Below are 24,205 nucleotides of genomic sequence, written 5' to 3'. Positions count from 1 at the left end.
GCTATATACTCTTATAATATGTGAATGCGTCCTTTGGCCTTTTGAAGAATTAAAAAGGCTGTTGCAAGAAATATACCACGCTATAGTGCAATGTATTCATATTTAATTTATACCAAGTTACATTATGTACATGTATGTTGCCTCTCTTAAAACGGTTGCTGTGTTGAAGTGGCACCCGGTGCTGCTCAGTGGATGGAAGAGCATACTCTACTTCATAGTGACATCACCCACGGTACTTATTTATATTATTTGAGCTCTAAATTGGACTTGAGCTTCAAGTATATAATTTTTATTTTTAATCTTCAGATGGATTCTACTTGTACACGGAAGTTTCGATAGTTAAAGCCAATGAATCTTCTCGTATTCAAAGCAAGCAGATAACACCCAGAGCTTCTACTCAATGTCTTTCATTTTGGTATCACATGTATGGTCCCCATATTGGTAGGTTTTATTCGACTATTCAGACTGGGTTGGGAATTCTTTCCCTGATAATCGGTTAATATAATATACACTCATATTATTGATAAGTACTCGCTACACCATGTCTTTACCAATAGCTCTATATCAGTCAATTCAATTTCTCTTTTTATTTATTTATTTTTTCTTGGTAATTTTCATACATCCCCATTTTTTTAACTGTAAAGTAAATAACATCTTAATGATTTGATAATTCAAGGAAAACTCAACGTGTATGTTAAATCATCAGCTGATCTTGGCGACCCTGTCTGGACTAAACAAGATTCACAAGGTAACTTGTGGAAGAAAGGACAAATCACTATTTCTCAAGGAAGCAAACCATACTCTGTGAGTAACATCTGTTCCATCATCTCTCTTTCAGTGAACTCTACAGAGAGCATCACCCTTTATTGATTCAAAATAGCTCTTAACTAATATTTCCACGTTTTATAGAAGTAGGACACATTTTGTGACTAAGTAATTTGTGCAAACTGTACCTCGATTATCACGTCAACAACCAATTTAGATTGAAACTTTGAATTTATGGTATCCTTGGCGTTCCGATTACTTTTTTCGTAGAGTGAAAAGTTCCTTAAGATATACCTCTTTTGTTTTTTTCTTATTTACTTCATACTGCGCTCAAAAAATTTAAATAATTCCAAACAATTGTTTTATTATTATTCATAGGTTGTTATTGAAGGTACAGGTGGAAATGGTTATAAAGGCGATATTGGAATAGATGATATAGCTTTATCTGATGGTGCTTGTACAGGTCTGTCATACCTCAACCTTTATGATTTATTACCAGTAGAAAATGAACTATCGATATTCGTTACATTGTTAATACGAATGTCATATTTTGGTGTCGTGATTATTTCAAGTTTTGAATGTACGATTGGTTAACGTAACATTTGTAGTAACATCATGGTGAGTTTTGTTGATACGGCACTTATTACAGAACGCTCATTTCCACCTTATGAACCCTAAACTGATAATTCATGTGTAATATTTGGTACGTTTCAGGTGTAACATTGGTTCCTCCGACCGGATCTACCATTAAACCAACAGTTGGTAGTGTGGTTCGGGGAATGAGCTGTGATTTCGAAGGAAGCAAGATATGTGGATACACCCAAGATAAGACAGAACAGTTTGATTGGAAGCGGAACTCTAGGAGTACCGGAACGACTGGAACTGGACCGCAGAATGACCATACTTATGGAACCAACAAAGGTTTGTCATACATTATATCTTTCTGATGAACTTTTCAAATTTGGCGATTAAATTTTATGATTTCCTCAAACTTGAATTACTGGATATTTGAACCCATGAGTACACCGGGTGATCCGACAATGGATTTTGTATCCGTTACACGTTTTGACATCATAAAAACTTCCATCACATGAAAGCCTCATTTAATGCAGATACAGTTGTCGTCAGTTTTGTTATCGTAAGTAATAATTTTCTTGCAGGTCATTATATGTATACTGAAGCGTCACTTCGCAAACTTGGAGATAAGGCAAGGATAATGTCACCGACGTATAAGAACAACCAAGATCTTTGTTTAAATTTTTATTATCACATGTATGGAAGCGGAATGGGAACGTTGAATGTCTATACACAGGTATGATTTCATTTCATGTTAATTCTATTGATACCAATATTATGGCATTGCATCTATGTATTGGAGATCCATAAAATAACAGATGCAAAATCCAAATGACGCAGAAAATACAATTTCATGGCACTCCAAGTAGCCAAAGTTCCATGTAACAAACTGAAGGGACATACTTATATCATAGATGCCATATAGCAAGTTGAAACTAATAAGATTTATTTGCATGATATTGCAAGAATGATCAAAGGTTTATTTTATCAAATTTCAGACTGGCAAGACTCTAGGACGTCCAGTATTTACCAGAACTGGTGATCAGGGTAATCAATGGGCAGTTGGTCAGGCCACCATACCTAAATCATCTGCTGTTAAAGGTTTCAAGGTATGGAATTTAATTTTTTTTATGTAAGGTATGTAAGTTTACCATATCAACATAATTCATACAGTACTGGAGACGACACAGATGACGAGGGCAATGTGAAGGTGTTTATCCAGCAGTTAAGGAAATAGTCAGATTACAATTTGTTAAAGAACTACGGTCTTGTTGTTTTTTCAGATTGTATTTGAAGGTGTCCGAGGCAATAACTACAAAGCTGACATTGCTGTCGATGACGTAAGAGTAATACTAGGAGCTTGTAATTCACCAGGTAGATCAATATGTTTATTATGAAATTTGGCTTGGCGATACTGTTGAGATGTTGTTATTGAGCAGTTCGTTTATATTTCAATACACATCTTGTACATGTATATATAATACACACCTGTATATGATGACTGCATGTCTATCTTTACTTATTGCACCTAATAACCCTTAAAACATTTTCAGGAATGTGCGACTTTGAGAAAGGATTATGTACATGGAAGAACGTACCAAAGGGAGATGATTTTGATTGGATAACAGGATCAGGAAACACCAAATCTAGAGGAACTGGACCTTCATCTGATCATACCCGAGGTGATAGTAAAGGTATGCTTAGTTTAGTGTAATAAAGACCTTCTTTGCCCTTCCAACGCTCTCTTGGGTCTTCTCTCTGGGTTAAAGGTATCAATTTGACTGGAGATATAAGAACTGATTTGAAAACTATTATGCCAGTTCACGGTGTATTTCTTCAATTTTAATTATAGGTCATTATATGTATATTGAAACATCAAATCCACGTCATCCTGGTGATAAAGCTTGGATGTTGAGTCAGATCTTCCCTCCCAATCCTACTACTGGTCGGTGTTTACAATTCTGGTATGTAATGAATGGGCAAACTGTGGACACCCTCAATATATTACTCAGAGTTTCAGGTGAGTTCAATATTTAGTTTCTTCATGTTTTCAGCTTTTGAAATATAAGATTCATATTGCTGTGGTGAGCAATTTAACGTCCAAAAGACCACCAAATATACTGAACATACTGGCTCTCTTATTGAAGTGTACACCAGAAAATACCTTGTGTTTGAACAAACATGCAATCAATATATTTTTTTCTTTACAGGTCTGCCAGATTATACTTTATGGACACTCTCGGGCTCTCAAGGAACAACGTGGATGAGTGCTCAAGCTCCTATACCAACAAATAAACATAGTTATCAGCTGGTATTTGAGGGTATTCGAGGCAAAAGTTATACTGGAGATATAGCTATTGATGACGTGATAATAAGCGAATATACATGCGGCAGTAAGTTTTCTTCAGTATTTAAATCAACATCATTGAAACATCGTAAAACTCTATAATGAAGCTAAAAGCAAATATTTATGATTTTTTATGGCATCTGTATCGAGTTGTTGTTGAAATTCGGTACTAAATTTTGATCAACGACTTCTGTATTCTAAAATCCCTACATCATTTGATGTAGTTAATCTAATCGGAGTCTCAAAACCTTCTTCTCATTGTCCATTTGCAGTTCAACCATCCAAGGCTATGCCACCAACTCAAACGACAATGGTGCTCACCACTCCAGGACCTACAGCTGCTCCTGGTGCCTTCAATTGTACCTTTGATCAAGATTTATGTGGGTGGAGCCAAGACAAGAAGGATCAATTTGATTGGAAGAGAAATCGAGGACAGACCGGAAGTACTGGTACTGGACCAAAGTCTGATCACACTTCTGGAGGTACTTATTCCTTTCCCACTTTGTTCCCATATTGTTTTCAAGATACTCGCTAGGAAATGCATTATCCGTAGTTGGATGGATATGATTGACATATCTTTATAACTATTACTACGATGTCATCGATATTTACTGCGCTTGTGGATGTTCTTGAATGTTTTCAGAGATTTTACAATGTTCCCACTGTTTTCTAGGTGGATATTATGTGTATATCGAAACATCAACACCAACAGGCAATGGAAACAAAGCAAGATTAGTCAGTCCACCAGTAGTACCAGGTTCCCATTGTCTTACATTCTGGTACAATATGTACGGTAGACATGTCTACTATCTGAAAGTCTACCTTCAAACTGGTGTAGCATTGCCTGCTCCAATCTGGGCCAAGAAAGGAACTCAAGGTCTTCAGTGGAAGAAGGCTCAAATCAACATTAAGGATATCAAGAACACTTTTAATGTTAGTAGACGAACTGTCCGATTATAAAGACATTAAGTACTCGAATTTGCCATAAATCCTGCCCAAACGAAATTACTTCCACACAACCAATTTAAATTTAATTATATCAAAACAGTCAAAGTTTAGAAAGACGAGATATCCTCATATATAATGGAGTTTCCAAAGCGGCATTGCAAATCTGGATTTTCTCATGTTGTTGCAGCATTGTTAAAAGCTATATGTATCTCTGAAACACTTAAGAAAAGAAAACATCGTTACTATCGCTTTATTTCCCAGTTATATATTTTGTTCTCTTCCATTCCAGGTTGTATTTGAAGGAATAAAAGGAACTGGTTATTTAGGTGACATATCTGTTGATGATGTATCGATGGCTGACGGAGAATGTCCTGAAAGTATGTCAAGCATATATATATTTGCTACTGGTCCTTTCAATCTTGAGATCCTCCAAGACAGTGAGAACGGGCAAATTGTGTCATGTACAATAATATAATAACAAAATGACCGAAGAATTTATATAACATAACCTTGTGGACTCTCCGCAAAGGATGACAATACAGATGATTCCAATTATTCGAATATTTTAGTACATTTTGGTTTCGTTTTGTAGGTACGAACAATAAACCACTTCAAAGTTGTGACTTCGAACGAAATGACATCTGTGGCTTTACTCAAGTTCGTGGTGATAAATTTGATTGGACAAGAGGATCTAGAAATACTGGTACTCGTGCTACAGGTCCTTCTAATGATCATACTTATGGCACCAAAGCAGGTATGTAATTTCGAAGTCTCTATGATACGACATTGAAGTAAATGGTCTTTCTAGGTCATCCTGGCACTAGAGTGTAGGGTAACGTGTCAAAGAGTTTTTTTTACTATAAAATGAATCAGGGTTATCTGTTTTGCAATCACGAGTATTGATGTTGATTTATTTATGCCATAAGCCACAAAAAATAAAATCATCAAAGACATGTTTTCACTTTAAACACGGCTTTATAAAATCTGAGCGGGGATCTAGGTAACATTGATATTTTTCAGGACACTACATGTACACGGAATCCTCTTTCCCACGAAAAGTTGGAGATGTGGCAAAGTTGTCATCCTTCCAGATCAAACCATCTGCTACAACTAGTACATGTGTGACGTTCTGGTATCATATGTTTGGGCGAAGTATTGGTACACTCAATGTATATATTGTTAAAGGTCGAAACACTGGAAAGCCTGTCTGGACCAAACAAGGTGAATGAGTTTTATTATTTCAGTGTTGTATGATGCTAGGACATAAGAGTTGTCTCCCGTACTTTTAAGCCTTGAAACCAACTTAAGTATTAATTTCATTAGTTATGTTTGCTCTCCGTAAGGCATACTGATTTAGGCGCAGTGGCTTTGCCCTTCTCCCCACTTTCAATTTTGTTTTATCATTTTACATTGTGAAATAATGGCATGTGGCCCCCCTGAAAAAAATTGTGGCCCGCTCTGTCCGTCATCAAAGTTTCATAGAAACGCCACAAATTGTGTGACGTCGGGTGGTGCTTGACAGAAGTGAGTATTACTGATATAAGTATTCTTGAAAACAATCATTTGGTATTTTAACAGGTGATCAAGGCAATCAATGGAATCTAGCATCCATATCAATTCCTAAATCAACCCAGCCCTACCAGATCATGTTTGAAGGTATCACTGGTAAAGGTTTTTATGGAGATATTGCTGTTGATGATTTTAGTGTCACAACGTCTTGCCCAATAGAAGGTAAGATTGGAAATATGTGGAATACACTGATTAAGGGGTAAACTTCTTCTTTGGTATGGAGGACAATATATAATCAAAAAAGCAGCAATTAAAAGGATTTTAAACTGAAAACAGTGCACCATCACTCTGACATCCATCAGAGATAGATACTGATACCCATACACAGAATACAGAATTGCTGTTAGCCACACTTCACTATAAAGTGGTCCCAATTAACTTAGATTCTTAGAAACATCACTGAGCATTCCCAAGCGTCACACAAACATGTGATGTATTACAGGGAACTGCGATTTTGAGAAAGGTTTATGTACGTGGAGAAATGACCAGAAATACGACCAGTTTGATTGGAGAATAACACATGGTACTGGAAAGGGACAATCGTATTATGATCATACTACTAATACTGCAAATGGTAAGTTGGGGAAATTTAATATTGTGATACCTAAATGTGTGATATTGAGCATATAGACACGATAAAGCAATTAATATGCTCCATGAACTCAAAAGGTGCAGTATGAGCGCATTCTATTTCCTAAGATGAAAACATGTAAAAAGTAACAGTTTCGGTCAACATCGTACGCGAGGGATAGAAATTCGCCAATATTGTTTACTTCGAATTTGATATTTTTTCAGGCCAATATATGTTTATTGCTGGATCAACCGTCAACAAAAAGAAAACAGCAAGATTACTCAGTGAAGATCTAGCCCCATCAAAAACAACCTGTTTACATTTCTGGTATTTTATTGGTCAGAATGGTGGTATGTTAAGAGTCTGGGTTGGTTTGAAAGCCTCAAACAATCCTTTACCAGTATGGGAAGTCAATGGAGCAGTTTCTAATCAGTGGCATCAAGGACAGATTAAGATTCCGCCACAAACAGCCTCTTATCAAGTAATGTCATTTATGAATCTGTTGATTATTACTTTTTCCTGATGAGTCCATACATCAGTTGCTTATATCATTCTCTATTCTTCATATATAGGAAATCTTTATTAGTGCCGAACTTGATAAAAGATCGTCGAAAGTTGTTGAAAGGATTTCAAATTGGTGAATCCAACAAGCTAGAGCAAATTGAAAGTAACATGATGGCGGTTTTCAATTGTCAGAATACTGTCGACACTTGTTTAGGATATTAGATACATTATCACAAAAGGGTTTAAGGAATATGAGTAACAATTTCAAAATTATCTTTTTCTTGATGTTAGGTAATATTTGAAGGAGCACTAGGATCTAATATTGGTATTGATGATATTGTCTTTGATACCAGTTCAAGCTGTAAAAGTAAGTTACGCCATTTTCCTTATAAGTTACAACGATTCTTTCATAATAGATATAAAGGGACAACGGCAACGGAATACTACACTTTGACTCCATGTGTGGATGGGCCGAGTAGGGGCCACACAATTCTCATGAGGGTGTGTGTGTTGGGGGCAAGCAATATTTCAAAGTCAGATGATAAAAAATTGAAACTAAGATGTGGATTTAAACGCCGGACAAGACTAATTTTTTGGGAACATGCAATGCATATATTCCCGGTACACTAAAACTGTTTTTTTCTGACAATGTTTCTGTAGAAAGATTTGTTTTCTGTAGATTTGCCAAGTAACTCCCATCCATCTGTGACACAGAAACCCACAACTCAATCCACAACACAGAAAGTAACAACCCCAAGACCAGTCACTCAAACAACCTTTAAACCCACAGGTACGTTCAATTCCAGGTCAAATCTAGAATTTACCATAGAGTTGCAGCAGATGAAGCTTCAGAGACAAAACAGAACATTATCAGAATTTGCATAATTTTCTAGGATAGCACTTTGATTATGTCTATTTGTCTAATTTTTAGTGATTTTAAATAGTGTGCAAGTAATAACTAGTCAAACATCTTCATATTGGCTAAACTCTGTTCTCAATACTTTATAGTGTCCGTCAACTGCAATTTCGACCACGATCTATGTGGATGGAGTCAAGATAAAACGGATCAATTTGATTGGGTGCGGCATTCTGGAAAAACAGGAACATTTGGTACAGGACCCAGTGGTGATCACACTAACGGAAGTAAGTCATTTTTTTTTGTTATTAGGTGGTGCTTAAATTAGGTGATATGTTCATAATATTTAGTGCCGCAGATTATACTCAGTTAGGAATATATATAGTTAGGATTTCTATATATATTGGAAAATATTAATCTCATTTATAGTTTAGTTGTATTGATTGATAAACGCAATGAGTACGCTTAAATTTTAGGTCCCTGAAATTAATTGTACTTCACTAAAAAAGAGTAACATTCTGTGTAATATATACTTATGCTTTATAGCAATTCCAGGTGTTAATCACCCAGTTTAATCAGCTTTTAAACATTTTCAGAGGGCTATTACGTGTATATTGAAACATCAGCTCAAGCTAAAGGTAGTGCAGCCAGATTGATCAGTCCTCATTACAAAGTTACCAAAGGACAAGCTAGTTGCTTCAGCTTCTGGTACAACATGTATGGTGACCATGTCAGTGCATTGAGTGTCTACCGCAGACAGAATGGTAAAAATGGTGGCGCTATCTGGGTAAAGAAAGGAACCCAGGGTCCAACGTGGAAGAAAGCTTTTATTGATTTAGATGGCTCTGCGACAGATTTCCAGGTGAGAGAATTATTGACCATCTAAGGGTTTGTAACCTCTTAAAGTTAATGGTCTATTTCATATCAATCTCCATTAATGTATGTCGGTTTTCTCACTTTGATAACTAAGCAGCAGGTATGAGGGTAGGTATGCCGCAATCCTCACAGTGCCAAAGCTATTACGAACTGTGTCTAATGGTGCTTTTCGATCCTCCACCAATTATGGACCTGCCTATTTAGTTTGTTTATTTCAGTTGGTAATTGAGGCATTGAAAGGGCCAAGTATACGTGGTGATATAGCTGTTGATGATACTAGTATTAATCCAGGCGCCTGCTCCTCTGGTAGGTGGGATTTTCTAATTGTGGTCCAAGAAATCTACATTGCGTTTACTACAGCTTGGCCGTAAATTAGTTTTAGTTAAGGAGGAGGCAGTATTTCAGGGAGAAGTTGCTTTAAATGCAGTATAATTGTTTGGGGGTCATATTGTTGGAGTCCTTTATGTAATTTACGGCCCTACAGTGTAATAAAACAAGTACCAACTGACATTAAAAGTTAAAGGGAATACAGATTTGTGGGTATTTATTTCCAATAGCGACAGTGTGTTGGTGTTCTTGAATGGGTAATTGCCATTGAAAACAAAATGAAATGTTTTCGTTGCAGGTAAAAATGGAGATCTCTCATGTTCGTTTGAAACCTCTGATAATTGTGGATATACTCAAGTGACTGGTACTGATCAATTTGATTGGACAAGAAATTCTGGAAGCACCAATAGTAGAAATACTGGACCTTCTTCCGATCATACTTTTGGAACAGGAAAAGGTTTGTGCCTTATTTATATTTTCTGAGATTTTAAAGGATTTAAAGTCTGGAAGTTAATGGACAATTCACTTTACCAATAATACAGAATAAGTTGTGGCTAACAGAACTTTGGATTTCATTAGGATAATTCGCTTATTCAAATTAAATCCATTTAGCTTAAAAGAAAATCTTAATTTTTTTGTTTCAGGACACTATATGTATATTGAATCATCACCACCAAGAAAACGAGGCGACAAAGCTCAATTTATATCTCCAGCTACACACACTGGAGGAACATACTGCTTACGATTCTGGTATCATATGAGCGGTACGCAAATTGGAAGCTTGAATGTCTACAGAAAATCAGGTAATACCATGGGAAGACCAATATGGAGCAGGAAGTCAAACCAAGGTAACAGCTGGAATGTTGCTGAGATCGACGTCAAATCTCCAAAATCTTATCAGGTAAAGAAAATTCCTTCAATTTGAATCACTGTAGTCTTATCCTATCCTATCCTATAATATCATATCCAGCAGAACTGGTCTTGGAGATATTTAATGTGAATCTCTGTAAGCAATCCTTATTGTATTAAAGCTCAAGTGATGTTTTGAGAAACAGTTGTGCTTGAGTTTCAGTTATTTTTTTAACAAAGAAGATAGCTACCCAAACTGCTGGCTCTTCTTTGTATATTAGTTTTTGTTGACACAGCATAAGAAACTTAACCTTATAACTATATTTTCAGTTGGTATTTGAAGGAGTAGTTGGAGACGGATATCGCAGTGATATTGCCATTGATGATTTAAATGTTACAACCGGAAGTTGTCAAAACCCAGGTATGTTTTTGTTCATACTGGTTCAATTACTGTAGCATTATTGATTACTTCATTCCAAGAAAATTTCTCTCTACTGTTGCTTTTGAACTGCATGGTATCTCCTCTGATTAATAATAAATTTACTTCAATGAAATTCATTTCGTTTACAGAATTTTTCGATTTAATTGACCTTTTCTTGGATTCCTTGCAATTTTTATCCGAAATGTATAAAGTTTAGACAGCAGTGCTACCGTATTAACCATTTTATTGAATAAATGAACTATCAAAATGTTTTTATTAAAATGAATATCTAATGTAATGAATCTCAAACTATACTTAAGGTGAATGCAGTTTTGACAAGGGTCTATGTTCCTGGACAAACATCGTTGATGGAACAGATGATTTTGATTGGACCAGAAGTAGAGCTGGAACTTTAACTGGGGGTACTGGACCTAGTGCAGATCATACTTTTGGCAACATGAAAGGTATGTATTTTTGTTCTACAAGTATTAATCAACTTCTTGGGGAAGAATATGAGTTCAGCTTGAACCCTAGTGAAATTTTTCTGTTTTGAAGTATTTAAAGAATTAAGCTTGGAGTACACTCAGGGGCTCAACTGTCACAGAGACTGATTGAACCAAGTCCATGGGCCCCCACCGCTAAGGGGTCCCCACCACAGGAGAACATATGTTAAAAACAAATTACCGGGAGAGGTATACTTCTGTTTATCTGATTATGAGTTCTCAATGGGTAAACTTAACATATCAAAATAGATATATCGACTGAAATGAATCTGAACTACTTTCATTTACAGTTTTATAAGGTAAAGAAAAGATAGGTTCAGATTTCACAATATTTCGATAATACTGAATATCAACCATATCGCTTCGTATTGCAGGGCAATATCTCTTCATCGAATCCAGCAGACCACGGAAAGTGAACGAAAAGGCTAGACTGCTGAGTGAAACATTTGCTCCAACTGGTTCATCTTCAATGTGTATGAGATTTTGGTATCACATGTACGGTCGAACTGTTGGAACATTACGAATCTCCTATGTTGTCAACAATATCTATCCTGGATTCACTTTATGGCAGCTATCTGGTAATAAAAATAGTAAATGGCTGTCTGGACAACTGAGTATCAAATCTAGGACTGAATATAGGGTAAAATATGTTCCTCTTAAATATTAAATATCATATATAATTTATGAAGGCCTGCCAAATAAGCTTTGCTGTGTGAATAGGAAGGTTGGGTTGACAAGCCCGATACACAGTGAAATAGATAGAGATGGAATTCATTACTTTGAACTCTGATATGCTAGAAATGCCGTGACGTGCAAAAGAAAGGCATACGGTGGCTATTCTGTTATCTAGAATGTGGTATGCTTTGCTATTAAAGGACAATATTTAGTCGCTGAGAAAATTGACATATATCATAAACTAAAAACTAAGTCCAAAAAATAACAAAATCATTTACTTCACAGATCCTAATCGAGGGAGTTGTAGGAAATGGTATATTTGGCGACATAGCTTTAGATGACATTACGTTTAAATTTGGTCCATGTGGCATCAGTCCAAGATCTGCTATGCCACCCGATGCCACCACTACAGCGGAAACTACTACTGCTTCTACTCCGGTACCAAACTTTACTTCATGTAAGTGAGGAATATATATACGTTAATCACTGAAACAATAACATCTCAACGCGAAAACGCTTCCCAAAATCTGCGTCAGAAACACCCATCGCTTGTCAGTCCAGATTTCTTTCGCACAGTGCAACATCTCATATGTTAGTACTCCATTACCGACTTTGAAGTTATGTTTCAAAATGCATACTTATTCGTCATCCTTTTCCATGTAGTACCTGGAACCGTATCCTGTAATTTTGAGAATAACTGGTGTGGATGGACCCAAGCTAAAGATGATAATTTTGATTGGGGAAGACAAAAAGGACCTACTTCATCTCGAGGAACAGGAGCTTCTAAAGATCATACATTTGGAGGTGGGTAGCTTTTCACTAGACGAAGAACAATGCCAAATAGATATTATTAACTGATAAATTATACTCGATAGTGATATCGAGATGAATTATGACGAGCACAAATTTTATATAACCAGGATGAGCAATGTGGATTCTCCGAAAGAATACCAAAATTACTAGCTAAGTATCTGGACTTCTCTGAAGGTGATTTTCAGGATGAGAGAAATCATTTAATATGTTAGTTGCTGAATCTGAAACATATGCTCCCAAAACTAGAGAGGTCGATCAGTCAGAGACACAAAGGCGGTTTATTTTCTTTGCAAGCAAAGTTTATGTTTCCTTACTTATACATCTATTTCTATTTCCAGGTGGATACTACGTGTATATTGAAACATCAAACCCTAGAAAACCCAATGATAAATCCAGAATTATGAGTCCTACAATTACACCCAAAGGTGTCCAATGTGTGACGTTCTGGTATCATATGTATGGTCGCAGTGTCAACAGGCTAAACATGTATGCACAAGCTGGTTCGAACCTCGGTACACCAGTCTGGACTAAGAAGGGAACCCAAGGAAATAAATGGATACAGGCCAAGGTTGATATGACATATACCAAACAGTATAAGGTAAACACAACTTTTTTGTTGAGATCCTCATTTTTTAGCAACATTCATATTCAAATATTCTTATATATGAGGCATGTGCACTCTGGAGAGAATGTCAGTGTCAATGTTGAATGCTTTGCGATACACAAGAAACTCTATCATACAACAAAATAATATGATGTTTAAGACAATTCATCCTACCTTTGATGAGTTTAATATATTTTCCAACATTGTCGAATTGGGTGTTGTAGATTGTATTTGAAGGGGTACGAGGCAATAGTTATAATGGTGATATATGTCTGGATGATATTTCTATAATTGATGGATATTGTGACGGTATGTATTATTTCATTCCATTGTCAATGTCAACAATTAATAACATACAGATCTCAAAAACCAATGGTAATGTGTTGGGCATTAATATTGATGACATGCTTTTGCTTGATTATCAAATAGAAATGTACAAATCCAAAGCTCAACTTCGGTGTTAAAGTTACCTCTGCTGTTGTCGATGGCAAGACGGACCTGCTTGCACAGCCAGTTGCCAAGCTACTCTCATTACTCTGGTCTTATTCTACGCAACTAATCGTCTGCTTTAATCCAACAGGATCAACTGGAGTAACAGTACTACCAACTGGTAGCACTCCAAGATATGTGTGTGATTTTGAAAATCCTAAGATCTGCAACTACCAACAAGACATTCAAGATAATTTTGATTGGAAACGACAGTCCAGAAATACAGGAACTACAGGAACTGGTCCTAGCTCTGATCATACTTATGGCACTAGAAAAGGTAAGCTGAAAGCTGAACTATGATTTTGTGGTACTGTATTTTGGATCATGGTTTTATTGATTTGTAATTCTTTAATTTGTTTTTCATGAAAGTTGCATTGTATTTGTGATCTCATGCCAAAGCTTTCATATGCGTGTGGTTTCATATGCTGATGGTAAGAAGGATCGCACTATTGGTCAGCTTATAACTGGTTATATGTATTAATGAATTCCAACTTTGAACCATTACCGTTTATAGGTAACTACATGTATATTGAGACCTCAAGTCCCAGACGAAACGGTGATGTTGCTAGACTGTACACTTCTCAGTTACCAGTACTCAAAACTACCAGCTGTTTTAGATTTTACTACCATATGTACGGTAGAAATATAGGAGCTCTAAACATCAAGGTAAATTGAATTTTTAATTTATACATGCTGAAATGTTCAATTATATCGTCTGTCTACAGGAATTCCAACCTAATTTAATAGTTTGGAGCCTTTTCTGTCAGTGGCTCACCTCCCATGGCTGAACCAAGTTCACCGGCCCCCACTTTCCAAAAAAAACGACTGTGTCCTTATCTAAGAAAATATCAAAAACCCACGGGCCCCCACTCACTCATCTAGTTGAGCCACTGCTTCCTCTACAATCCAGAACAATATGTCTGATTGTATCTCGACTCATATATCATTGTATTTTCAGATCAGAAATAATAATGTCCTTGGAAATGTTATTTGGACACAGACTGGTAACCATGGCAACATGTGGACGCAAGGAAAGGTTACTCTAGATAGTAGAAAGATTACAAAGTCATTCCAGGTGATGCTTTTATTTATTCCTCATGAAAAACAGCATGGGTACATTGCACGTGCATGGGTACTGGTGTACTTTTTTTCTTGTAATTACCTGATTACACCTTTGGCCTAAGGAATAGCACAGTTTATAAGGTGTGACTTTTTGGTGCCACTTCAGATGGTTTTGTATTGGAGTCCTCCCAATTTCTTGCCGTAATATATTACTAATTCTTCGAAATTACATTTGTTTACAGGTTGTATTTGAGGGTGTTGTTGGAAATGGTATTCAAGGTGATATAGCTATTGATGATGTCAGTATCGTAGATGGTGCTTGCACTAATGCAGGTAAGCCAAATATATCTTCATTCAATTGGTTTAGATTGTACTTAAGAAAAACGGTAAAGTAGAAGATATTATGTTGGCAAAGATTATTCTCGTGAGAATCCTTTCCACCATTCCTTTGGTACTAGGCCAAACAATTGTCCCGATCTGCTAGTCCTCTATAAAGCAAGTCGACTGAAAAATACGAAAGCCATGTGTTAGATTTTCTTGTCTTCTTCGCTTGGATGTTATAATTTGAGATTCAAAGTATCTTTAAAAAAAATTTTCCAGGTCAATGTAGTTTTGAGAACGGACTTTGTTCATGGACCAACCTTCAGACGGGAGATGACTTTGATTGGATTGTTGGAAATGGTGGGACAACTTCTAAATATACTGGCCCTACTACTGATAATACCTTTAAAACAACCAGTGGTAAGCAATGGTTTTCATTGTATTTAGCTTTCGTTATGGAATCCACAGCGCTTGAAACACTCGTTTCAGAATGCTTAACACCAACTACGAGGTTCTCCTGATGCTTATACCTTGCAAACTATTTCAACTGGTGATTTCGTGTTAATAACGACTGTTAAGCAGCAGTGGAATGTGTCCTTTCTTTCGGACCGTGGGTTATGATATTTTTAAACGATAGTTTTTGTAATAACTTACATGTTTATTAAAGGGACAGATTCGCCATCCGTTTGTCCAATCCAACCTTAATTTCAGAAACGGAATTTTTTTTAGCAAAGCTAATCGATAATGAATCCATGTGTATCCAGATTTGTTTATGTTTGAAAGTTAAAATGACGACTCTTTTCTGAAGACATTTTAAACATATTCAAGAACCAAATCAACCCACGAAAATGGCGAATCTACCCTTTAATATGATTGGTTTCATGTCAGCACGACAATTTTCTTTCTTATCTGTAGGTCATTATATCTTCATCGAGGCGTCTGCTCCGAGACAATTGGGCGACCGAGCTGTTATAGAGAGTCCTCAATTCCCACCAACTAAAGGCAGGTGTTTGAACTTCTATTACCATATGAATGGTAGAAACATTGGAACTCTGACAGTCTACATTGTGTCTAACTCTGGTCAAAATGTGTCACTGTGGCAGCTGAAGAGTGACCAGGGCAACAATTGGTTGAATGGGAAAGTTCCTATTAAAGCATCATCAAATTATAAGGTAATTTAATTTTTAACAAGAAACAAGATCAAACCGAGAGAGACGTATAAGGCGAGTTTAAATGAAATAAACCTTTCCACGTGTAGCTGTTCTTGGAAAAGGTAATAAAAATTTGTTAATTTTTGCAGATCCTGTTTCAAGGAACGAGAGGTAATGGTATAGCTGGTGACATTGCTCTGGATGATGTTTCCTTTACTGAGTCTATTTGTGGAGGTAAGAGAAGCCGACCACTGTGCTTTATTCCATGAGAAATGAAAACATGGTTACCTGAAGAAACTTTGAGTTACAGTGACAATTATAAATTAGTCTCCACGCTGCAATTTACCCTTCACCAATGCCCATGGAGTAAAAAAAGATGAGCTACGATAAAATCAACGTCATCTTCATTTGAAGAAGCCATTCACATTTATTAAAACGCGGGAATTAATTTGATCAAAGAGCACCATTTTTAAAATCAAAACACACGAGGTTTTGGTACGAAAATCATACTCCTTGTTTCTCTTCCAGTTGTCCCCAAGAAAGCAGATCTGGGTCATAACGGAACAGTTGCATTCTCAACACAAATAACACCAACTTTAGGTAAGACAGATTTTAACGATTCTACTATATTCCTACTAATATATTCAAAATTGGTGTTCTGAATATTTCATTAGTTAATTGAAGCTAATAAAAATCAACTAAGGCATCTAAGGAAGTTCTTCCATAAATAGTTACTAGCAGACTGTTGCTTAAAAGTGCTCTCTCGCTTTAAGAAATTGACTTGAATATTGTGAATATTACAAGTTGCATAGCTGGTGACAAACGAGAAAGTTATTTTGTAATCGAAACTATTGAAGACTGTATATATAACAAGTTAATAATTCCGTACTGGTTATACCAATACTTATTTCAAGGTCCCGGAAGTCAGATAGACTGTGATTTTGATAGTAATCTATGTGCATGGAAACAAGATAAAACTGACCAGTTTGATTGGCAACGAAACCACGGTTCGACCAAAACAATAGGCACTGGACCTACATCAGATAATTCTGGAAAGAGTAAGATCTTTTAGTTTTTAGTATTGTTATACGTATCGTCACATTTGGAGAAGAAGTGGACATGCGCTTTCAGTAAAACTTGTGCTTTTTATATGACGTATATTGTCTTTAATAATACTCCATTCTTGGTCCGAAATTTACTTGATCTGCAGAAAGATCTGCTCCACGGTGAGAGATTTAGCAACTTGTTACTGTCAATCCGTTCAAACACCGTTCACTTCTCCTTTCGTATTGTTTTCAGATGGTTACTATATGTATATTGAAACGTCCCTACCAAGAAAATACAATCAAAAAGCTAGGTTGATAACTCCTATACTACCAGCAACCTTAGTCACCAGATGTTTCATGTTTTATTACTATATGTACGGTACTCATGTTGCGGACCTTAATGTGTATGTTAAGAGTGGACCTAGTCTAGGTAAACCAACTTTCAATAGACATGGAACTAGAGGCCAGAAATGGCATCAAGCTATGGTGGATGTAACAGTCTCTGCAAATTTCCAGGTACATACTTTTAAAAGATGCTAATGTTCCATTAGAGTAAGGTTATGAAGTTTCCACCATTTGAACAGTGCTGATTTTTTTTTATTGAACCATCCCAAATGCAGAAATAAAGGGAGAGGTGCGCCATTTTTTGGACCAATTATACCTTGTTCTCGTATAGGTATGTTGAAAGCCCTTACTATTCTTCTGAAAGGAACGCAATGAATGTATTTTCACTGGCGAACAACACCCCTATATCCATTGTAGATGGTGATAGAAGCAACAGTAGGAAAAGGTTACAGAGGAGATATTGCTATTGATGATGTTACATTGGCTGATGGTCCCTGTACAAGCGGTGAGTTTATTAATTAAGGCAACGGTGTAATGCAGGCAGGTTATCCTTGGTAGCCAAGCTGCTACCTCGTATTTCGGGTTCTCTATGTGGATTTACCTTTTTAAAAACCTTTTATTTATTTTGCCCCCCTAATGATAAATTCACCAATATTACAGGTAATAATCAAGGGGTAGCACCAGGCATCACTTGTGATTTTGAAGATTCAAAAATCTGTGGATACACTCAAGGCAAGAATGATAAATTTGATTGGACAAGAGATTCGGCTGGTACCACATCCACTGGTACTGGACCACCATCTGATCATACATATGGCACATCTAAAGGTATGGGAATCCACAATTTATATGTTATTCTCATAACCTTCCTATTTATTTAGTTATTTATAGAATTTAAACATATTGTCTGCTGTGGTTAGTGAAGTTTAATTTTGATGAATGAATATTCAATGGTTTAATTTTTTAATTGGGTTAAATATGTTAAAAGGTATCAACGAATTCAACGAAGTCCAACATACATCCATATAACTAAGCCGTAAGCGTAGTACCTGAGTTTACTAAAATTACATTTCAATAATTAAAGCAATGTTTTATAATAATATGGCAGTACAAATCTAGCTTATTCATGTAACATCGACGTAGAATGTGAAATGAGATTTTTTCCTGAAATATTTTTCAGGTCACTATATGTATATAGAATCATCCTCACCCAGAAAACAGAATGACAATGCTTTACTGGTAACCTCAACACATACAGTTGGTGCTTCTCCAGAGTGTGTGGAATTCTGGTATCACATGTATGGTAAACGAACTGGTACTCTCAACGTTTATCTGCAACAAAACGGTGCCAATGGAAATGCTGTGTGGACAAAATCTGGTAAGAATAAACAAACCAAGAACAAACGATCCGAACCGCAAAACGAAACCCGATTCACAAGCTCAATCTACCGAATACAACTGTAAAACTTGTATCTCACTCTTTCGAATGAAAATGTTATAGTAGGAACATCAATTTGGCTGACTTTTTGGATCAAAAATAAACATAAGATACTAAAAGTCAACATTATCCGCTAAGGTGACTCAGTATGTTACAAATGTGTCTTCTGAAGTTTCTAGTTAAAATTTGAGCAGTTCTAAACAATGTCGGGGGACCATTGTCCGTTGGTTGAGGCACCAGCAAGTCAACCAATGTCTTTCTACTCTTTGTCTGCAGGTGATCAAGGCAATCAATGGAATCGAGCAGAGGTACAATTACCTGGTAGCAGTAACGCTGCCAATATAGTTTTTGAAGGTATTGTTGGAGGATCAATATATAGTGATATAGCTATTGATGATGTGTCAGTTAGAACTGGAAAATGTGGTCAAACAGGTTAGTAATGATACATGTATAATTAAGATCTACAGTCAAAGGGGATTTCTACAAATTTGAAGATTGCAGATATCACAGATCTTAAGAAGCTTTAAAGGATATAAATCGAAACCAAATTTTCTGTGGTTTGATTGTTTGTGTTTCTTTATTGATCTTTTTCATATTTCTTTTCTACAAAGATATAATTGTGAAATCCTGAAATCCATTCTTCTTATGAGATGTTCTGATATATTTCATCCCATTTTCAATCTCTATTTAATTCTGTTCTCAGGAAGCTGTGATTTTGAATCTAACACCTGTTCATGGAGTAATTCTAAAGTTGATGATTTTGATTGGGTACAAGGTAAAGGCAAGACAGGATCTTCTGGTACTGGACCTTCCACTGATCATACAACAGGAAATGCTACTGGTAAGACTTTTATTCATCTATAAAATATATTGACAAAGATAACTGGTTGCCAGTCCTGTGGTTAGGTATCTGCTTTTATAAAACTATATCTTGCCTTCAGTAGAAAATCGACTGGACTAGTTCAGTAGAAAAACACGAAACGCGATAAAAACGTTTTGCAAACTGAAAACATATATTCTAATAAGTTTAAAAACCTTGAGAACAACTGAGTTTTTCCATGTTTTCTTTAAATTAACTCCTGAAGAAACCCCAACGGTATGTGGTGTTTTCTGTAACAGAATCAAAGAATTGATATAAATTAACAGATTAGTTCTCTTTTCTGTTTAGGCACGTACATGTTTATAGAAACCTCGAAACCAAGGACCACCGGAGATGTTGCCATCCTACAAAGTCCACAGTTTAAAAGCACCACTCAAAACTGTATGCATTTCTGGTATCATATGAATGGTAGAACAGTCGGATCCCTAGCAGTACAAATTCAATTAATTGGCCAGAACGGTACCTCAATCTGGAGTCAATCAAATAATCAGGGCAATAAGTGGCTTCAAGGTCAAGTATCTGTACCATCTCAAAGTGCCGATTATAGGGTGAGTATACCAGAGCATACTATTTAACGTCCACTGAAGCAAAATTCACGGATATGTGTCAAGTCACATCTAATCTACAATTGTTTCCACGAAAAGAATTCCAGTGTAGTGTCCAAGATTTAAGATGAAATCAAATTTATCTAGTACATCCATTAACGTTATAAAGTCCATCCACGAAAATACCCCTAATCTTTAGTAGTGTCTACATTAATTACATCTTCTTCAGGTGCTCTTTCAAGCTATCCGCGGAACATCTTACACAGGAGATATAGCTATTGACGATATAGTGTTTGATCAGAGTACAAATTGTCAACTGATGCCACCAACTGCTCAAGTACAGGCACCAACCACTCAACAACCAACTACCATATTACCTGGTTCCGTACCAGGTGAGTCTCACCGTTTCACGTTTCCCACATACCTACACAATATAGATATCATTGATATGAGGTGGACTCATGATGAGGTGGACTCATGATAGCTTTTGATAGAGTTACGTTTCCTGTGTCCGTATTGACGAGTTTGTACTGAGTGATTCGTTTCCGATATGCTCTATTTCTCGCAAATCATTCATTTTTGTATTTTTGTACCTTTTATGCTTGTAGAAAGCTTTTAGAAAGCCTTGTTATTTGAAACGTAATTGTCCATTTCAGGCGGTTTCACTTGTGATTTTGAGAAGGATTTCTGTCTGTGGACACAAGATAAAACTGATAAATTTGATTGGTCTAGAAAGCGAGGCAGGACAACGAGCAGTGGTACTGGACCTGTAGGTGATCACACTTCAAAACGTAAGTTGCTTAATGCATTACTGAATAGCTGTATAATAACAAATCAATGGATCTGTAATGCCTAAAATGTGTCAATTGGTTTACCTGCATATAATCTAACATCTTTACAACGTTTCCAAGAAAAAATCTTTACTTTAAACCCGACAAGATACTGAGAGAATCCATTTGATAATTCTGCTTCACGTCTTAAATGATTTGATTTTAAGCGGAATTATTAGATAAAAAGGAATATTTGTCATTATTATCATCACTTTTTACAGAGGGTTACTATATATACATGGAAACATCTGGACATACAAATGGCGATTCAGTCCGGTTGATCAGTCCTCAGATTAACGGTGCTACTCAGTTTTGTTTGAGGTTCTTCTACCACATGTATGGACCAACAATCAATAGGTAAGCTTCCTATAATCTTTTTAATCTATCTGTAATCTTCTTAATCTTCCTGTTTGGAAAATCTTTCAAATAAACTATTTTAACTAACACCCGTAACGCTCATTCCTAAAACAACAATGGAAACGGGTCCTTCACCCTGGGTCCGTTCACCTTGTGTTCGTTCGGGAAATGTACAAGAGTTTAAGCGTTTCAAGGAGACAGGACTAACAACAATTACGTATAAATACAATTTTTTCACTTGCAAATGGTATCTTTAATGGCAAACTATGATTGAAATTAAAATTTTTGAAATGTTTAACTATTATGGTATTATATCTATACATATGCAAAGGAAAGTTCCTTATTTATTAGATTTTCATTTTTTCTTATTTCTATTGCAGATTAAATGTTTACTTTTCTAATGGAAAGACATTAGGCAAATATGTTTGGTCTAAATATAGATCACAGGGTAACGCATGGAAAAGTGCTTCGATTCAGATTGCTGGAGGTTCTGTAACTCAAGGTGTTACAAATGTAAGTTGCTATTCCGTAACGTTTTTATCGTTATCCGTTGGATGGCGATAGGATTTCATTTGGACTCACTCCACTAATTCATTTGCCATCTCTTCCCATGTTAAAACACGAAATTCAACCTTCTATAACTTTTTCCAGAAATCTCGTTGAAAGCTTTCCAATATGTCTATATTCCATTTTTAGAATTAGCCTTCCTCCTTTAGGTCTCTCATCATCTCACCAAATCTGAAAGATAATGCAATTTCAGACATCAAATTCCAAATCTAGACCAAATTTACCCAAAAATAGGCATTCAAAAACCCAAAAAGGGAGAGAGAAAGAAGATTTCTAAAAATAGCCTGGACTATACAATCATTTGCATAAAATGTTTTAGTGAAGTGAGTCCTATTTAAACAGAGAGTTATCTGCCATTCAAAATTGCGTGGAGTTACGTGAATAAAACTCACAAATGATAAATTCAGACAGTTGACAGAAATGATAGGCTCTAACCATGTGACTATTTAGGGATGTGTGAGGCTCATGTTTCAATTTCTGATCAATGGCTTCTTAAATGCCTGTCGGCAACCTAGAAAAATTTGTAGCCACTAACTTACCTCCTCCACTCAATGGCTCCTCGAAACGCCACTGAATATGTACAGAGCATATTAATAATAATACAAAATCTAAGAGACACTTCCAGTTCAAATTCATCGATAGACAAGAAAATATTTGCATTGACTGAACTCTGTTATTTCTTATAGGTTGTGTTTGAAGCTGTACGAGGTAGAAGTTATTCAGGAGATATTGCTTTGGATGATATTTCTCTTACTCCTGGATCATGCTCGGCCACCACAGGTAGCCTAAGTTTTTTATATCTACCGTCAGTGTTTCATAGAGAGTTTCAGACCTAAAAATAGTCCATGTCAATTGTTGAATGCCGTGGAATATATTCTTTGACTATGTCCCCCATAGTCACACTAAATAATACATCATATAAGGTGGAAAACTGGTGAAAAGATTTTAGCTTTAGATTTAGCTATGATTTAGATTACAACATAGAGCTGCATGGCTTGATTTAAACACTATCAGATTCAATTTCATCCCACATTTCCAAGCAAATAATAAATATATCTTTTATAGGAACCACCACAAGCAGTCCAATTGATTGTAGCTTTGAACAGTTTACCAACTGTAAATACATGCAAGATAAACAGGATGTGTTCGATTGGAGTGTCAGAACATTGAGAACTTCGTCATTTGGAACTGGACCTAATGCTGATCATACAATGGGAACTCGAGCAGGTAGGCTTTTGTCTTTTTGTAAAGACACGGATCATATAGTTAAACTGCTTTGCAAGCAAACCATAAAAACAGAACTCGAAATATGAACACTTCGTGAATATCTTCTACGATACATTTACTGATAAAATTCAGTAAAATATATGATTACACAATACAAGTACAACACAGTTCAAATACTCGCTATATGTATTTGTGTTTTGTACAGGGTACTACGCTTTCATCGAAAGCTCAAGTAGAAAACCAAATGATAATGCAAGATTCATCACCCCAGCTTTCAAATCAACTGACGGGAAATGTTTGACATTTTGGTACAATATGAATGGGCGACAGATGGGAAAATTGAATATATATCTGCAAACTTCTTCTAAACCAGCACCTCCTATCTGGAATAAATCTGGTAATCAAGGTCCTCAATGGAAAGTGGAATATGTTCCTTTGCCCGACTTTACCAATGGAACAGTAAGTAGTAATATAACCTGTTTTTTGAGAATCTTTGCCTCTTGAGCAAAAGAAACTACTGGTACAACATCTTAAAAGGTTTGAATGTGTAGGAACAGAGGGCTTAAAACAATATGTTACAACTGAAGCCCATTAATTAACCCAAGTAACATGTTTCTAACCATAGTGCAATAAACTGTTGCCATTACAGATAATATTTGAAGGAGTTGTTGGTACAGGATATCTAAGTGATGTAGCTATTGATGATGTTAAATTACAAACTTCTTGTCCTATACCAGGTAAGC

At 36.1% G+C, this 24,205-nt stretch overlaps 1 protein-coding gene across 1 annotated transcript in view; it reads left to right on the top strand.

The window, feature by feature from the left end:
- The window catches only part of LOTGIDRAFT_152977 (hypothetical protein), a gene marked incomplete at both ends in the record, with an annotated part of 32,492 nt that overhangs the window by 4,295 nt on the left and 3,992 nt on the right, over positions 1–24,205 (top strand). Inside the window, 56 exons of the mRNA XM_009053462.1 lie at positions 307–441; positions 677–804; positions 1,144–1,228; positions 1,480–1,686; positions 1,926–2,077; positions 2,340–2,450; positions 2,625–2,715; positions 2,895–3,035; positions 3,194–3,361; positions 3,552–3,734; positions 3,961–4,170; positions 4,362–4,621; positions 4,926–5,013; positions 5,229–5,390; positions 5,657–5,857; positions 6,215–6,367; positions 6,648–6,779; positions 7,001–7,257; positions 7,572–7,647; positions 7,960–8,070; positions 8,289–8,423; positions 8,733–8,998; positions 9,231–9,318; positions 9,638–9,796; positions 9,984–10,240; positions 10,519–10,609; positions 10,930–11,073; positions 11,487–11,752; positions 12,073–12,244; positions 12,451–12,591; positions 12,939–13,198; positions 13,429–13,513; positions 13,785–13,970; positions 14,208–14,359; positions 14,652–14,768; positions 14,998–15,088; positions 15,356–15,496; positions 15,992–16,248; positions 16,377–16,461; positions 16,756–16,827; positions 17,142–17,285; positions 17,527–17,789; positions 18,036–18,123; positions 18,279–18,446; positions 18,799–18,996; positions 19,333–19,488; positions 19,760–19,897; positions 20,225–20,484; positions 20,711–20,873; positions 21,138–21,272; positions 21,533–21,668; positions 22,049–22,181; positions 22,922–23,015; positions 23,301–23,462; positions 23,668–23,921; positions 24,112–24,199. Of these exons, the coding sequence (XP_009051710.1) occupies positions 307–441; positions 677–804; positions 1,144–1,228; positions 1,480–1,686; positions 1,926–2,077; positions 2,340–2,450; positions 2,625–2,715; positions 2,895–3,035; positions 3,194–3,361; positions 3,552–3,734; positions 3,961–4,170; positions 4,362–4,621; positions 4,926–5,013; positions 5,229–5,390; positions 5,657–5,857; positions 6,215–6,367; positions 6,648–6,779; positions 7,001–7,257; positions 7,572–7,647; positions 7,960–8,070; positions 8,289–8,423; positions 8,733–8,998; positions 9,231–9,318; positions 9,638–9,796; positions 9,984–10,240; positions 10,519–10,609; positions 10,930–11,073; positions 11,487–11,752; positions 12,073–12,244; positions 12,451–12,591; positions 12,939–13,198; positions 13,429–13,513; positions 13,785–13,970; positions 14,208–14,359; positions 14,652–14,768; positions 14,998–15,088; positions 15,356–15,496; positions 15,992–16,248; positions 16,377–16,461; positions 16,756–16,827; positions 17,142–17,285; positions 17,527–17,789; positions 18,036–18,123; positions 18,279–18,446; positions 18,799–18,996; positions 19,333–19,488; positions 19,760–19,897; positions 20,225–20,484; positions 20,711–20,873; positions 21,138–21,272; positions 21,533–21,668; positions 22,049–22,181; positions 22,922–23,015; positions 23,301–23,462; positions 23,668–23,921; positions 24,112–24,199 (8,796 nt within the window). The remainder of the gene's footprint in view (positions 1–306; positions 442–676; positions 805–1,143; positions 1,229–1,479; positions 1,687–1,925; positions 2,078–2,339; positions 2,451–2,624; positions 2,716–2,894; positions 3,036–3,193; positions 3,362–3,551; positions 3,735–3,960; positions 4,171–4,361; positions 4,622–4,925; positions 5,014–5,228; positions 5,391–5,656; positions 5,858–6,214; positions 6,368–6,647; positions 6,780–7,000; positions 7,258–7,571; positions 7,648–7,959; positions 8,071–8,288; positions 8,424–8,732; positions 8,999–9,230; positions 9,319–9,637; positions 9,797–9,983; positions 10,241–10,518; positions 10,610–10,929; positions 11,074–11,486; positions 11,753–12,072; positions 12,245–12,450; positions 12,592–12,938; positions 13,199–13,428; positions 13,514–13,784; positions 13,971–14,207; positions 14,360–14,651; positions 14,769–14,997; positions 15,089–15,355; positions 15,497–15,991; positions 16,249–16,376; positions 16,462–16,755; positions 16,828–17,141; positions 17,286–17,526; positions 17,790–18,035; positions 18,124–18,278; positions 18,447–18,798; positions 18,997–19,332; positions 19,489–19,759; positions 19,898–20,224; positions 20,485–20,710; positions 20,874–21,137; positions 21,273–21,532; positions 21,669–22,048; positions 22,182–22,921; positions 23,016–23,300; positions 23,463–23,667; positions 23,922–24,111; positions 24,200–24,205) is intronic.

The sequence above is a fragment of the Lottia gigantea genome (genome assembly GCF_000327385.1).
Source record: "Lottia gigantea unplaced genomic scaffold LOTGIsca_2, whole genome shotgun sequence".
In the NCBI taxonomy this organism is placed as follows: domain Eukaryota; kingdom Metazoa; phylum Mollusca; class Gastropoda; family Lottiidae; genus Lottia; species Lottia gigantea.
Note: the sequence above shows the minus strand (reverse complement) of the source record. Positions and strands in the feature narration are given on the sequence as shown.